This window comes from Scyliorhinus torazame, chromosome 1, assembly GCF_047496885.1.
Source record: "Scyliorhinus torazame isolate Kashiwa2021f chromosome 1, sScyTor2.1, whole genome shotgun sequence".
Classification (NCBI taxonomy): Eukaryota; Metazoa; Chordata; class Chondrichthyes; order Carcharhiniformes; family Scyliorhinidae; genus Scyliorhinus; species Scyliorhinus torazame.
Window position 1 is genome coordinate 108,517,466 of NC_092707.1, and position 17,133 is coordinate 108,534,598.

The 17,133-nt window shown below is 48.9% G+C and overlaps 1 protein-coding gene across 1 annotated transcript in view; it reads right to left on the minus strand.

The window, feature by feature from the left end:
• Positions 1-17,133, minus strand: part of upb1 (ureidopropionase, beta) — a 286,897-nt gene that overhangs the window by 239,091 nt on the left and 30,673 nt on the right. The window contains exon 3 of the mRNA XM_072499643.1: positions 2,958-3,045. Coding sequence (XP_072355744.1) covers positions 2,958-3,045 — 88 coding nt within the window. The remainder of the gene's footprint in view (positions 1-2,957; positions 3,046-17,133) is intronic.

The window sequence follows — 17,133 nt, forward strand, 5'->3', positions numbered from 1 at the left end:
CAGTTTCCACTTTCGTAAACAAGGTGTAAGGGACCAGTTGTGCTCTGAAGTATTTGGGCTCGACCTCTGGTTCGATATAAATTTACACCTTGGTTCCCTTTCTTTTACCCAGGAGAAAACCTCTGGATACATCCTGAGGAACTCATACAGGTTGCAGCTGCCCATCCGAAAAATCGTCTGCCAAACAAAATGAAGCGTTCGCAGCTAATTATGGCCCAACAGATTGGGTCCTGGCCCCTGTACCATTATTAGTGACAGTCTGACTGTCTGCTGCCCGTAGGTCACCGGGGTAATGGTGGTTCCAATAATGTTCAGTGGTTCTCCAGTATATGTCACTAATCTGGCCTTGGTATTGCGCAGGTTTAATGGCAGGATTCCCGTGGAAAGCTGGCGGAAGGTCTACTGACCGATGATGGAGACGGCAGCTTCCATGCCTATCTCCATTACTAGGGGGTGCCCAGTGATTTGCAGTTTGATCTGAATCGGTGCTACTTTAGGGGCCGTGATGCAATTCAGCTTCATCAAGTCATTCCCCCTCAGGCTGGACAACGTGTAAGGCTGTGGCTCTATGTGACCTTATCGTATGCCCAGGGCTGATTCTCCCAGCCTTGGTTGCCGCGCATTCTGCGACCGCAGACTTGGCAATGTTGATGGTACTCCCCATCAACCTCTGGGAGGTGTCATGCTGGTCTGCGGTTGCCCTTGACCATCGAGTCCGGGCGTGGTGTAGTGCAGTTGGTTGCTGTTTTGGTATCGATCTGGTCTTGCGAGCACTGCCTTGAGAGGGTACTGAATTCCTGTACTGAGGTCGGCCAAAACAATAGACGCTGTAGTCAATGGAACCCTGGAGTTCTTGAACCCTTTTCTCAGCATTTTCGTGGGACAGGGCTAGCTCAATGGCTCTCTAGAAGCGATGGACTGAACTCTCAGTGCTCAGCCAGCCTCCGGAGTAAAGTTAGAAAGTCCATAACGGACGCTGCTAGAGTCCACACAGCAATATTTAATCAGTATTGTTGCATAATCACGGATGGTTTCAGGCCATAGTGACTAAATACCAACTCCACCAACTCAGCAAAGGACTTTGAATCTGGGGCAGCCGGGTACGTGAGACTTTTAATTATGCCGAAGGTTGGAACCCTGCAGCTAGACAGGAGAATTACCATCTGTTGGTCCTTTCCACTGATGATGTTACCCTGGAAGAAGTACCCCATGCACTCAGTGTATTGGGCCCAATCTTCCAGGCTTGCATCGAAGGTCTCTAATTTTCCAAAGAGCGGCATTTTCAAACTCTATCAAACACTTTGCTGCATGACAATATCCCGACGCAGCTGGGATGTCCAGAATCGGAATCACTGTTTAGATCTTGTCGCCAGTATAAAGACCTTGGAGGTCAAGTAGTCGATTAAACGCTAGTTTATTCTACGGTGGCATATACACACAGTATAAGTCCAAGTTGGAACTACCAACATGCCGGGCCCTGTCTGGGCCGGCTTTTATACAGGCTAATTATGAGCCCCAGCTGGGTGGGCCTCTTGTCTGCTAGCAGGCTAGCTCATATTCCACAAAACCCACAGGGAGATCAATTAGGGTATCCTTGTGGGCCTTGAGAGGATTATTACACTTGCATACATTTATCGTAATCTGTTTTAGTACAGGGCAGAAAGAGGCCATTCGGCCCATCGAGTCTGCACCAACCCACTTAAGCCCCCACTTCCACCCCATCCTCGTAGCCCAATAACCCCTCCTAACCTTTTTGGACAGCAAGGGCAATTTAGCATGGCCAATCCACCTAACCTGCATGTCTTTGGACTGTGGGAGGAAACCGGAGCACCCGGAGGAAACCCACGGCGACACGGAGAGAATGTGCAGACTCCGCACAGTGACCCAGCGAGGAATCAAACCTGGGTCTCTGGCGCTGTGAAGCCACAGTGCTATCCACTTGTGCTACCGTGCTGTTGATCTAATTAATTTATGTATATGTTTACTCTTGCCCCCTAATTTAAGTTACTTAACTTTCTAACTCACAGGGCAACATGTGACCAACATAAACAAGTTGACACTTGGGAGCTGGTTTATAAACACAAGGGGGACCGGAGCGCCTCCCCTTAATGGAGACAGTATGGACTGTGGACACTGACTATAGTTTAACCCGACTCTTCAACAGAACAACTTTGCAATGTTACTGTCCTGAGGGAGCATATCTTAACAGTGTGCAGTGGGTGAAATTCTATTATCAGTATAAAAACCCCAATTAGCAATTGGGGTCTGTATTACTGAGATGTGCACCCGGGAAGCTGTGTTTTACAGATCGAGGAATTACCCCTTAAAACTATAAGCTGAGTGAACAGAAAGATTGAAACTTGTTTAATTTCAGGGCCTCAGGATGAACCAAAGTGCTCAACAGCGAATGAAGCAGTTTTTGAGGTGCAGTCATGCTGTAGGAAACACCGCACCTAATTGCTCACAGCCAACTCCCACAAATCAATGAGATAAGACCAGACAATCTGCTGTTTGAGGGATAGGTATTGACCAGAACACGGAGGAGAACTCCCCAGCTCTTCTTCAAATATTACTATGTGGTCTCCTACATCCACCCGAGTGGGCAGGCAGGGCCTCGGTTTAATGCCTCATCTGAAAGATGGCACCTCTATTGGTGCAGTACTCCCTTGGCACGGCATTGGAGCATCAGTCAAGATTGCCCTCTCAAGTGAGACTTGAACCAACAACCTTCTGAGCCAAAGCTGAGGGTGCTCCCCCTATGCCACAGATGTGAAGGCACCTCTGATGGTTTAGAGATTACTCCCACTGGAGACTGGCAGGAAAATGACCATTTGGCAGGCAGATGCTTAGCAAACCTAGCCAACAAATTGCACAAGAAAATCCTGGTGGGTGTTGGATGGACATTGGTTTGACTGTTACACTTTACTGAGCATCTGTACACAGACGGGATCACTTACTCCAGGCTTCTTGGAGGCAGATGATGTTCACTCCACACATGGCAGCCACTTCCACAATGTCTCCAATTCGTTTCTGAATTGCTGCAACCTGAGGGTTCAAAATAAAAGAGAAACTACACAGTCATTGGCTGCACGGTTGAGAAAAAATGTTTCCTTTACAAAGAAAATTGCCTTCATTGCCTTCAAGCTCCAACAACTTGTTTCTCTTGGAACTCTTGGAATGTCAGTCCTCTGTGGTTAGTATCCCATTATTGATATTACATTCTTGGAAGACCTGTCCAAAATTCTGTAGTCACCATGGTTTCAAAAATGGCGGTCAGTAATTAGGGGAGTCAAAAAGAAAAGGTCACCCCTCCTTCAAGTAGTACTCACGCTCCAGATGTAAACTATATTTCAATATCAAATACTCCCAGAATCAAAAGACCAATAGTTTTGAGAATTTTAATTGAGAACATCACTATCTGATGAAGCCAGGGAAGCAATGAAGAGGAAAGATTTTAACTGCCTGTTTCTATGGTGAAAACAAAAAGACCGTACACCAGGGGCGGGATTCTCCGACCCCCTGCCGGGTCGGAGAATCGCCGGGGGCTAGCGTGAATCCCGCCCCCGCCGGTTGCCGAATTCTCCGGCACCGGATATTCAGCGGGGGTGGGAATCGCGCCGCGCCGGGGCCCCCCCCAGCGATTCTCCGGCCCGCGATGGGCCAAAGTCCCACTGCTGGAATGCCTGTCCCGCCTGCGAGAATCAAACCACCTTTTGAACGAAGGGTCAAGGCGGAGCGGGCGGGCGCCGGGGTCCTGGAGGGGGCGCGGGGCGATCTGGCCCCAAGGGGTGCCCCCACGGTGGCCTGTGCCATGGGGGCACTCTTTTCCTTCCGCCTTCGCGTCTCCACTATGGCGGAGGCGGAAGAGACCCCCTACACTGCGCATGCGCGGGGATGCAGTGAGCGGCCGCTGACGCTCCCACGCATGCGCCGCACGGCAAAGTCATTTCCGCGCCAGCTGGCGGGGCACCAAAGGCCTTTCCCGCCAGCTGGCGGGGCGGAAATCAGTCCGGCGCGGGCCTAGCCCCTCAAGGTGAGGGCTCGGCCCCTCAAGATGCGGATAATTCCGCACCTTTGGGGCGGCGCAATGCCGGACTGATTCGCGCCGTTTTTGGCGCCGGTCGGCGGACGTCGCGCCGATATTGGAGAATCCCGCCCCAGATGTCAGCCGTGACTCAGTGACAGCACATTCAGCTCTGAGAAAGATGTAGCTTCAACTCCCATTACAAGGCGTCAAATATATAATCCAGGCTAACACTGCAGTGCAGTACTTGATGGGAGTGCTGCACTGTTAGAACATAGAACATAGAACAATACAGCGCAGTACAGGCCCTTCGGCCCACGATGTTGCACCAAAACAAAAGCCATCTAACCTACACTGATATGCTTATCCAATAAACTTTTAAATGCCCTCAATGTTGGCGAGTTCACTACTGTTGCCGGTAGGGCATTCCACGGCCTCACCACTCTTTGCGTAAAGAACCTACCTCTGACCTCTGTCCTATATCTATTACCCCTCAGTTTAAAGCTATGTCCCCTCGTGCCAGCCATTTCCATCCGCGGGAGAAGGCTCTCACTGTCCACCCTATCTAACCCCCTGATCATTTTGTATGCCTCTATTAAGTCTCCTCTTAACCTTCTTCTCTCCAACGAAAACAACCTCAAGTCCATCAGCCTTTCCTCATAAGATTTTCCCTCCATACCAGGCAACATCCTGGTAAATCTCCTCTGCACCCGCTCCAAAGCCTCCACGTCCTTCCTATAATGCGGTGACCAGAACTGTACGCAATACTCCAAATGCGGCCGTACCAAAGTTTTGTACAGCTGCAACATGACCTCCTGACTCCGGAACTCAATCCCTCTACCAATAAAGGCCAACACTCCATAGGCCTTCTTCACAGCCCTATCAACCTGGGTGGCAACTTTCAGGGATCTATGTACATGGACACCTAGGTCCCTCTGCTCATCCACACTTCCAAGAACTTTACCATTAGCCAAATATTCCGCATTCCTGTTATTCCTTCCAAAGTGAATCACCTCACACTTCTCTACATTAAACTCCATTTGCCACCTCTCAGCCCAGCTCTGCAGCTTATCTATGTCCCTCTGTAACCTGCTACATCCTTCCACACTGTCGACAACACCACCGACTTTAGTGTCGTCTGCAAATTTACTAACCCACCCTTCTGCGTCTTCCTCTAGGTCATTGATAAAAATGACAAACAGCAACGGCCTCAGAACAGATCCTTGTGGTACGCCACTTGTAACTGAACTCCATTCTGAACATTTCCCATCAACCACCACCCTCTGTCTTCTTTCAGCTGGCCAATTTCTGATCCACATCTCTAAATCACCCTCAATCCCCAGCCTCCGTATTTTCTGCAATAGCCTACCGTGGGGAACCTTGTCAAACGCTTTACTGAAATCCATATACACCACATCAACTGCGCTACCCTCGTCTACCTGTTCAGTCACCTTCTCAAAGAACTCGATAAGGTTTGTGAGGCATGACCTACCCTTTACAAAGCCACGCTGACTATTCCTGATCATATTATTCCTATCTAGATGATTATAAATCTTGTCTCTTATAATCCCCTCAAGACTTTACCCACTACAGACGCGAGGCTCACCGGTCTATAGTTGCCGGGGTTGTCGCTGCTCCCCTTTTTGAACAAAGGGACCACATTTGCTATCCTACAGTCCTCTGGCACTATTCCTGTAGCCAATGATGACATAAAAATCAAAGCCAAAGGTCCAACAATCTCTTGCTGGCCTCCCAGAGAATCCTAGGATAAATCCCATCAGGCCCCGGGGACTTATCTATTTTCAGCCTGTCCAGAATTGCCAACACCTCTTCCCTACGTACCGCAATGCCATCTATTCTAATAGCCTGGGTCTCAGCATTCTCCTCCACAACATTATCTTTTTCCTGAGTGAATACGGACGAAAAATATTCATTTAGTATCTCGCCTATCTCTTCAGACTCCACACACAACTTCCCATCCCTGTTGAAGATGCTGTCTTTCCACAGAGATGTAGGGAGAGCCAATATATATTAATGGTCCCGTACTAAAGAGTGTACAGGGACAGCGGGATCTTGGGTTACTGTGTATCAATCTTTGACGGTGGCAGGACATACTAAGTGAATGGTTACCAATGCATATGGAATCCTGGGCTTCATAAACAGAGATATTAAGTACAAAAACAAAGTTGTTATTCTGAATCTTTATAAAACCTTGGTTAAGCCACAACTAGAGTACTGTGTCCAGTTCTGGTCCCCACACTTAGGAAGGGTGTGAGGGTTTTTTAAGAGGGTGCGGAGGAGATTTACCAGAATGGTTCCAGGGTTGGGGGGGATTTTATTTCCAAGGTTAGGGTTGGTGAAGCTGGGTTGTTCTCCTTGTAGGAAAGGAGATTGTGGGGGGTGGGGGCGGGTACACACAGATTTAAGATTTGGGGCAATGGATGCAGGGGGAGGATGGGGAGGAAAAGCTTTTGTTTTTACACAGTGAATGGTAATAACCTAGAACTTGCTGCTTATGGAGGCTGGTGAAAGAGGAGATGACCAGTGACTTCAAAATAAAATTGGATAGGCACTTGAGGGAGCAAATCCTGCAGGATGACGGTGATGGAGTGGCAGAATGGGACTCAGTGGATTCCAGAGAGTCAACATGGACTCATTGGGTCAAATTGCCTCTTTCTGTGTTTTAACGATGCCCCGTCTCTACATTGAACTCAGATCCTTCCTGCCCTCTCCAGCGAGTACAAAATATCCCATGGGTGGAATTTTCCAATAATCTGGCAAAATGTCAAATTGAGTGGGAAATCTGGTATGTTGCCCACTGACGACGGTGGTGGTTTATCCCGCCGCATCTTTAACCAGTCGACAGAAAGACCTTTTCCTTGGGTTTCACACCACCTCTGTTGCGGGCAGAATTTGTTTACGCAACCCGCTTTCAGGCCAAGTGCTTAAATTACTGGGGAGCTCCACTGAAACGCCTCCCCATCAACTCTTCCAAGTCCAAAGCACAGGATGGCTGCTAGGATGGCCGCAGCGAAGTTTTCAGACCAAGACCTGACCAGAATGCTGGACGCGGTGGAGGCAAGATGCCAAATCCTTTACTCTCGGCAGGGAGGAGACTCTCTAACAGGGTAACCAACCCAACATGACAGCGGTGGCAGCAGGAAAAGCTCTCTCACAACTGCCGGGAGGGAGCACAGTCAGGCGGACGAATGGCCAAGTTAAAGCTCCTAACCGAGTTTGAGGAGGGGGCCATGCTGCTGGCCAGGGAGAGACAAGACCATCTCTGTGCCGAGGGGGTGATGGGCACAAAAATAAAAAATAAAAGTGAGGACCTACAACCTCATTACCCACCTCATCAAACTCATGGCAGTTCTCGCTCTTATATCCTTACACCACTTCAATATACTCATGCCATCTCACTTCTCTTGCAGACACAGCAAGAGGGCAGCCAGAGCCACTTTCGGGTGGAAGGGAACAGCCTGGGGAGCAGCTCCGAGAATTTCTCGGATGTGCACCTGGAAAAGGCTTCACAGTTATCAGCCTCACCCTCCACCAGCGTAGAGACACATATCTCGGTGGGGCTTAGTAGTATAGAGGCTTCGGGGTCACAAGCTGGCTAGCACTCACTTTTTCAGATCCACAGCATGCAGAGGCAGTGACGTTCGAGGAAGCCGGCACTCAAAGAACAATACAGCACAGGAACAGGCCCTTCAACCCTCAAACCCTGTACCGGTCATGATACTAACCTTGGCCAAAACCCTCAGCACTTCCTTGTGCCATATCCCTTTACACCTATCCTATCCATGTATTTGTCAAGATGCCTTTTGAACGCCGTTAATGTATCCACTTCTACAACCTCTCCTGGCAACACGTTCCAGGCACTCAAAGCCCTCTGTAAAAAACCTGCCTTGCACACCTCCTCTAAACTTTGCCCCAGGGACCTTAAACCTATGCCCCCTGGTGACTAACCCCTCCACCCTGGGAAAGAGTGCCTGCCCATCCACTCTATCCATGTCCCTCATAATCTTGTAGACCTCAATCAGGTCACCCATCAACCTCCGTCTTTCTAATGAAAACAGTCGGACTCTATTCAGCCTCTCCGCATAGCTAATACTCTCCAGACCAGACACCATCCTGGTAAACCTCTTCTGCACCCTCTCCAAAGCCTCCACATCCTTCTGGTAGTGTGGGGTCACCAGAATTTTGTGCGATATTCCAAGTGCGGCCTTACCAAGGTTCTATACAATTGTAGATGACTTGCCAGTTTTTATCCTTGGTTCCCCGTCCAATTTAGGCAAGCATTGCGTATGCTGTCTTGACTATCTTATCCACTTTCAAAGATCTGTGGACCTGCACGCCCAGATCTCTCTGACTTTCTATATTCCGAAGAGTTTTGCCATTTACGGTATATTTCCCCTCTATGTTAGACCTACTGAAATGCGTTACCTCACATTTGTCTGGATTAAACTCCATTTACCATTTCCCTGCCCAAGTCTCCAAACCTATCTATGTCCTGCTGTATCCTCTGACAATCCTCAACACTATCTGCCACTCCACCAGCCTTAGTGCCGTCTGCGAACTTACTAATTGGAGGACTGCTGGAAGCCAGGACCCTGATGAGCACCAGTCAGATGACGAGCCTCTGGACTTCATTGTCCCGTGGTTGCTGGAGCTCCAAAGGCAGAGTAGGGAAGATCAGGAAGGGATATCCGCATTGCTCCTCGGATTGCAAGGCTGACTGGAGGAGTCCAAATGCCTTCTGTCTGAGGAAGTCGTGTTGGCACTCCGAGGCAGCCAGGTCAACATTGTGAGGGTAGCGGCCGCAGTGGAGACTTTGGAGGCCATGACTTCTATGGTGCAGGGTATAAACTCCATGGTGCAGGCACTTGTGGGAATCCACAACGCTAATGTCAGAGGACACAGGACTTCTGTGCCACACTCCAGCTGCCCCTCTATCCTGAGGAAACCAGGGGCCTGAGAACCCATAGGGAGGAGGAGAGGTTGGTCCAGGGTCTTTCACCCGGGTGGCTCAGGGGAGTGCCTGGCCATCCGACTCTCCCCACTCCCCTTCTGTGACCATTCCAGCTCCAGCCTCGAACATCAATGGTATCGAGCTTCTTGAGTGTTGTTGGACCTGCACTCGTCCAAGATTAAACTACTGATCTGTGCCTTAGAACATAGAACATAGAACAATACAGCGCAGTACAGGCCCTTCGGCCCACGATGTTGCACCGAAACAAAAGCCATCTAACCTACACTATACCATTATCATCCATATGTTTATCCAATAAACTTTTAAATGCCCTCAATGTTGGCGAGTTCACTACTGTAGCAGGTAGGGCATTCCACGGCCTCACTACTCTTTGCGTAAAGAACCTACCCTTGATCTCTGTCCTATATCTATTACCCCTCAGTTTAAGGCTATGTCCCCTCGTGCTAGCCATTTCCATCCGCGGGAGAAGGCTCTCACTGTCCACCCTATCTAACCCTCTGATCATTTTGTATGCCTCTATTAAGTTTCCTCTTAACCTTCTTCTCCCTAACGAAAACAACCTCAAGTCCATCAGCCTTTCCTCATAAGAATTTCCCTCCATACCAGGCAACATCCTGGTAAATCTCCTCTGCACCCGTTCCAAAGCCTCCACGTCCTTCCTATAATGCGGTGACCAGAACTGTACGCAATACTCCAAATGCGGCCGTACCAGAGTTCTGTACAGCTGCAACATGACCTCCTGACTCCGGAACTCAATCCCTCTACCAATAAAGGCCAACACTCCATAGGCCTTCTTCACCACCCTATCAACCTGGGTGGCAACTTTCAGGGATCTATGTACATGGACACCTAGATCCCTCTGCTCTTCCACACTTTCAAGAACTTTTCCATTAGCCAAATATTCCACATTCCTGTTATTCCTTCCAAAGTGAATCACCTCACACTTCTCTACATTAAACTCCATTTGCCACCTCTCAGCCCAGCACTACAGCTTATCTATATCCCTCTGTAACCTGCTACTTCCTTCCACACTATCGACAACACCACCGACTTTAGTATCGTCTGCAAATTTACTCACCCACCCTTCTGCGCCTTCCTCTAGGTCATTGATAAAAATGACAAACAGCAACAGCCCCAGAACAGATCCTTGTGGTACTCCACTTGTGACTGAACTCCATTCTGAACATTTCTCATCAACCACCACCCTCTGTCTTCTTTCAGCTAGCCAATTTCTGATCCACATCTCTAAATCACCCTCAATCCCCAGCCTCCGTATTTTCTGCAATAGCCTACCGTGGGGAACCTTATCAAATGCTTTGCTGAAATCCATATACACCACATCAACTGCTCTACCCTCGTCTACCTGTTCAGTCACCTTCTCAAAGAACTCGATAAGGTTTGTGAGGCATGACCTACCCTTCACAAAGCCATGCTGACTATCCCTGATCATATTATTCCTATCTAGATGATTATAAATCTTGTCTCTTATAATCCCCTCCAAGACTTTACCCACTACAGACGTGAGGCTCACCGGTCTATAGTTGCCGGGGTTGTCTCTGCTCCCCTTTTTGAACAAAGGGACCACATTTGCTATCCTCCTTGTAGATGGTGGACGCACTTTGGGAGGGTGGGGGCGGTCAGGTGGTGAGTTACTCACTATAGGATTTCTAGCCTTTGTCCTGCCCTGGCTAATCCAGTTCTTGTTCTGATCAATGGTAGGCCGCAGAATGTTGCTTATGGGGGATTCAGCAGTGTTAATGCCATTGAATGTCAAGGGGCAATGGTTAGATCCTCTCTTGTAGGAGATGGTCATTGCCTGGCACTTGTGTAGCATGAATGTAACTTGCCACTTGTCAGCTCAAGCCTGGATATAGTCCAGGTCTTGCTGCATTTGGACATGGACTGCTTCAGTATCTGAGGAGTCGCGAATGGTGCTGAATATTGTACAGTCATCTGCAAACATCCCCACTTCTGATGGAAGGGAGGTCATTGATGAAGCAGCTGAAGATGGTTGGGCCTGGGACATTACCCTGAGGAACTCCTGCATTGATGTCCTGAAGCTGAGATGATTGACCTCCAACCACCACAACCATCTGCCTTTGTGCCAGGTATGACTAAATCCAGTGGAAAGTTTTACCGCTGATTCCCATGGACTCCAGTTTAGCTCGGGCTCCTTGATGCCATACTCGGTCAAATGCTGCCTTTATGTCAAGGGCAGTCACTCTCACCTCACCTCTGGCATTCAGCTCTTTTGTTCATGTTTAAACCAAGGCTTGAATGAGGTCAGGAGCCGAGTGACTCTGGCGGAACCCAAACTGAGTGTCCGTGAGCAGGTTATGCTGAGCAAGTGCCGCTTGATAGCACTGTCGGTGACTCCTTCCATCAATTGCTGATGATGGAGGGTAGACTGATAGGGCAGTAATTGGCTATGTTGGATTTGTTCTGTTTCTTGTGCACAGGACACATCTGGGCAGTTTTCCACATTGCCGGGTAGATGCCAGTGTTGTAGCTATACTGGAACAGCTTGGCTAGGGTGCGGCAAATTCTGGAGCACAAGTCTTCAGTACTATTGCCAGAATATTGTCAGGGCCCATCCTTTGCAGTATCCAACGCCTTCAGCTGTTTCTTAATGTCGTATTGGTTGAAGACTGACATCTGTGATGCTGGGAACCTCCAAAGACAGATGATCATCCACTCGGCACTTCTGGCTGAAGATTGGGCAGCAGAGTGGCACAGTGGTGAGATCTTTGTGGGTGGGTGCATGTTTCACTGCATTTTTACAGTGATCATATGTGATGGCTCGAGAAATATACTGGAGGCTTCCAGTAGTAAACAAAAGAGGTTTATTGATGGAAAGCAAAGGCAGTTAAGTAACAGGCTCAAAAGGAAAGGCAGTTGAGTAACAGGCACAGAACTCTATACAACAGGTCTAAACACTTCGACCCTCTGGTCCATGTTCCTGGGGGTCCTGCTCCCAGGGCTCTGCACAAACTCCCTATTGGCCAGGGTTTGCACGCCTCTGCATGATTGGCCCTGAGCCGGTCCCATGGTCCATGAACCCCACCTCCTTAAAGGAGCCGCACTACCACATGCCTCCCCCTTTGGTCACTTAACACTGCCCCAAAAAATTTATACACAGGTTACAAATGTTAACAAAGACAACAGGGGAGAGAGCGATCAAAAAGTCAATCGGTCTGGAGACCTCTGGGTCCTCCAGGATCTCTGTGGCCCTGCAACAGGCTCGGCCCTCTTTTGGATGATCGAGTGGTCAACAGTTGGTGTCACCTCAGGAGGCACTGCCAACAACAGACGAATGGGCCCCACCGGCCTCGGCAGGCGCAGCTGGTTGAACAAAAGCAGGAGTCCCTGGCTCACTTCGCTGGACAGTTTCAGGAGTCCAGCCAGCCGGACTTCTCAACTCCAACTCTGATCGCTGGCTTTTCTGGGAGGCTTGACGTGCTTCCACCTTCCCCACCAAATTTGGAAACACGAGATCCAATTGGGTTCCCAATCAACAGCCCATGAGCAACTCAGTTGGTGTGACCCCTGTGGTGGAATGAGGAGAAGTGGTTTATCAGACTGCTTTTCATTGAATTCTTGAAAGTTTCAACGGCCCCCTCAGCCAGACCGTTCCACACTGGGTGGTAGGGGCCTGTCCACAAGGGACTTGGGAGTCCTTGTTCACGATTCTCTTAAGGTTAATGTATAGGTTCAGTCGGCAGTTAAGAAGGCAAAAGCAATGTTAGCATTCATGTCAAGAGGGCTAGAATACAAGACCAGGGATATTTTTCTGAGGCTGTATAAGGCTCTGGTCAGACCCCATTTGGAGTATTGTGAACAGTTTTGAGCCCCGTATAGAAGGAAGGATGTGCTAGCCTTGGAAAGGGTCCAGAGGAGGTACACAAGAATGATCCCTGGAATGAAGAACTTGTCGTATGATGAACGGTTGAGGACTCTGGGTCTGTACTCGTTGGAGTTTAGAAGGATGAGGGGGGGGGGGATCTTATTGAAACTTACAGGATACTGAGAAGCCTGGATAGAGTGGACGTGGAGAGGATGTTTCCACTGGTAGGAAAAACTAGAACCAGAGGACACCATCTCAGACTAAAGGGACGATCCTTTAAAACTGAGATGAGGAGGAATTTCTTCAGCCAGAGGGTGATGAATCTGTGAAACCCTTTACCGCAGAAGGCTGTGGAGGCCAAATCACTGAGTGTCTTTAAGACAGAGTTAGAGAGGTTCTTGATTAGTAACGGAATTAGGGGTTATGGGGAGAAGGCAGGAGAATGGGTATGAGAAAATATCAGCCATGATTGAATGGCGGAGCAGACTTGATGGGCCAAGTGGCCTAATTCTGCTCCTATGTCTTATGGTCTTATAGTCTTGTGGTAATGGTGCCAATATTGTGGCTGAATCTGAAATGAACCTCCCATAATAATTTACCATACTGAGGAAGGATTTAAGCTTGCTGACGTTTTTGGGTGCAGGGACCACATATTGCCTTGGCCTTTACTTCCAGGGTGCACCCCTGTCACATCAATGCAAAATCCAAGGTACGTCACTTCTGAGGCCTGAAAAGTATATTTTTTGTGTTTTAGGCAGAACCCTGCATTACAGGGGATTTGCAGTCCATTTTAAGCGAACTCCTGAAAAGCTTAAAGTCTGCGTTCATGCACGAAGAAAGTCTGCTCCCCGACTGCGGTCACCAAAGCCCCGGTGTCAAATTCCATTTTAAAGAGGTTACCATTTACTATTTCAATCAGAGCCATCACCGATACATTGCACGCTCTTCTTTTCCACCAAGTTCACTGGGCACTGGGGAAGACTGCTGCTGCTGTTGTTCTTTTGTTGCAGTGGTGCGCTTTGCCTCATGTAGCAATGTGCTTGAATATGCCCCCTACAGTTGCATCATACAGACACACAAAGTCCCAAATATGACAGGTCCTCTGGGGATGGTCCGCCCTGCAACAAAAGCAGTCCACCTCGGACTCAGTTGATATCCCGACTTCTTCCTGTTCCTTGGGTTCCGGTCTGGTTGAGGGCTGAGCCTGTTGATCCTGCTGCAGACCTCACAGCCACACCTTCCCAGGCTTGGTTAACCACCCCTTCAGCCGCACTTGGAGCTCAGAAACGCCTTTTTCAGCGTGCTCTGTTGCCCGAGCTATCTCAATCGCTTTTCCCAACGTAATCGTGGTCTCTGCCAGAAGCTTTTTCTGAATATTAAGGTTTTGGATCCCACAAACCAGCCGATTGCGCAGCGTGTCACTAAGCACGGTCTCAACTCCGTGCTCAGCAGGCTGGCAAAGCCGGTCTGTGAAGGCCGAGACAGATTCTTCATGGTCCATCACTGCCGAGTTAAACTTATAATGTTGGAGGATATCGAGGTCCTGGGTTGAAATGTTCTTTAACCAATTTCACTAGCTGGTCAAAGGTCTTTGAGTCGGGTGCCTCCAGGAATGTGAGATTCCTTATCAAAGTATATGTCTGGAGCCCGCAAACTATCACCTTCTGCTTGTCCTCCCGGTGATCTCATTTGCAGTAAAAAAATACAGAGCTGCTCTATGACTCCAATCCTCAACCCCTTGGTCAAATAGGTCTAGTTTCCCAATGATATGCATTTCCACTCACGGTTTGAATGATTCAGACTCTTACTGGAGATTCTCGGTTTTCTCAACTATTCCTTCGTTTCCTCCTCGATTCACGCCGACTGTCGGATACGATCATCACCAATGTGGTGGCTCGAGACATACACTGGAGGCTTCCAGTGGTTAACAAACAGGTTTATTGATGAAGGCAAAGGCAATTAAGTAACAGGCACAGAATACTATGCAACAGGTCTTCACACTTCAGCTCCCTGGTCCACAATGCCCATGTTCCTGCTCCCATGGCTCCGCGCAAATTCCCTATTGGCCAGGGTTCACCCAATCCCACACAATTTGCCCCGAGCCAGTCGAGCTGTGTAGGCAGCCCCTTTATTTATTTTTTAAAATATATTTATTAAGATTTTTTAACAACACAATTTTTTCCCCTTACAAACAATAACCCCCCCGGGTAACAAAATAACACAAAATCGCACTGAGCAAGATATATACATGGCAAAATGGTATATTTACATAGCTTTATACACTGGCTCTCGCCCGCACGTGCCAGTTTCCCCCACCCTCCATGTTATCTCCGGCTCATCCATCCCCTCAAACAATCTCTATTTCCCCCCCCAGGGCTGCTGCTGCTGCTGACCGGCCTTCCTCTAACGCTCCGCGAGGTAGTCTAGGAACGGTTGCCACCGCCTGTAGAACCCCTGCGCAGACCCTCTCAAGGCAAACTTAATCCTCTCCAGCTTAATGAACCCGGCCATGTCGTTTATCCAGGCCTCCAGGCTAGGGGCTTCGCCTCCTTCCACATTAGCAAGATCCTTCGCCGGGCTACTAGGGACGCAAAGGCCAGAATTCCGGCCTCTTTCACCTCCTGCACTCCCGGCTCATCCACTACTCCGAATATTGCTAGCCCCCAGCTTGGCTTGACCCGGACTTTCACCACCTGAGATATTGCTCCCGCCACTCCTCTCCAGAACCCCTCCAGTGCCGGGCATGACCCAAAACATGTGGACATGGTTCGCCGGACTCCCTGAACACCTTCCACATCTGTCCTCGACCCCAAAGAACCTACTCAACCTCGCCCCCGTCAAGTGCGCTCTGTGAACCACCTTAAATTGTATCAGGCTGAGCCTGGCACATGAGGAGGAGGAATTAACCCTACCCAAGGCATCAGCCCACAAACCTTCCTCGATCTCCTCCCCCAGCTCCTCCTCCCATTTACCCTTCAACTCTTCTGCTAGGGCTTCCCCCTCTTCTTTCATCTCTTGGTGTATTGCCGAAACCTTGCCCTCCCTGACCCATACACCTGAGATCACCCTGTCTTGAATTTCTTGTGCCGGGAGCAACGGGAATTCTCTGACCTGTCGCCTCACAAAAGCCCTCACCTGCATATATCTAAATGCATTTCCCGGGGGTGAGGCAGCCCCTTTAAAGGGGTTGCAGTATTGTATGGTAACAATAATATTGTATTGTTACCTTACAATACTACTTGGGTCACTGTCTGTGCGGAGTCTGCACGTTCTCCCAGTGTGTGCGTGGGTTTCCTCCGGGTGCTCCGGTTTCCTCCCACAGTCCAAAGTGTGCAGGTTAGGTGGATTGGCCATGCTAAATTGCCCTTAGTGTTGGGTGGGGTTACTGGATTATGGGGATAGGGTGGGAGTGTGGGGAGCTTGGGTAGGGTGCTCTTTCCAAGAGCTGGTGCAGACTCGATGGGCCAAATGGCCTACTTCTGCACTGTAAATTCTATGATCTATGATTCTTCATTAGCAGGGAAGCTCTTTATGTGACCTCTGTTCGTGAAGGGGGCTATAGTAATTCAACTCTCCGCAGGTGAAGAAGAAACCCATCTTAATTCACCCAGAGGTCGAAATGTCCCTCTACTGCAGCATCCAATTGCTTCTTAACTAATTCTAGGGGTTTCATGCTTCCAGGTAGTGTAGTGAAGGTATTTCACAAATTGACCACTCACTGTATGAGGAAGAGTTTCCTGCAATCAATCCTGAAGTTACTATTACTGTAAAATATACAGCAGAGAAACAGGCCATTTGGCCCAAAACACATGTGCTGGTGTTTATAGTTCACATGAGCCCCCTGCCATCCTTCCTCATTTAACTGTTAGAAAAGCTCTCTGTTCGAGTTTTTTTGAGGAAGTGAAGAAGATGATCAATGAAGGTAGGGCAGTGGATGTTGTCTTCGTGGACTTCAGTAAGGCCTTTGACATGGCAGACTGGTACAGGAGGTGATGTCGCACGGGATCAATTATATATAATATAGAAATGATTTGCAGCAAAATGTAACTAGTCTGATTCGTAAGTTTGCGGACAACACAAAGGTTGGTGGAATTGTGGACAGCAACAAGGACTGTCAGAGGATACAGATCGGTTGGAGACTTGGGCGGAGAGATGGCAGATGGAGTTTGATCTGGACAAATGGGAGGTAATGCATTTTGGAAGGTCTAATACAGGTGGGAAATGTACAGTAAATGGCAGAAGGATCTGGGTGTACAGGTCCACAGGTCACTG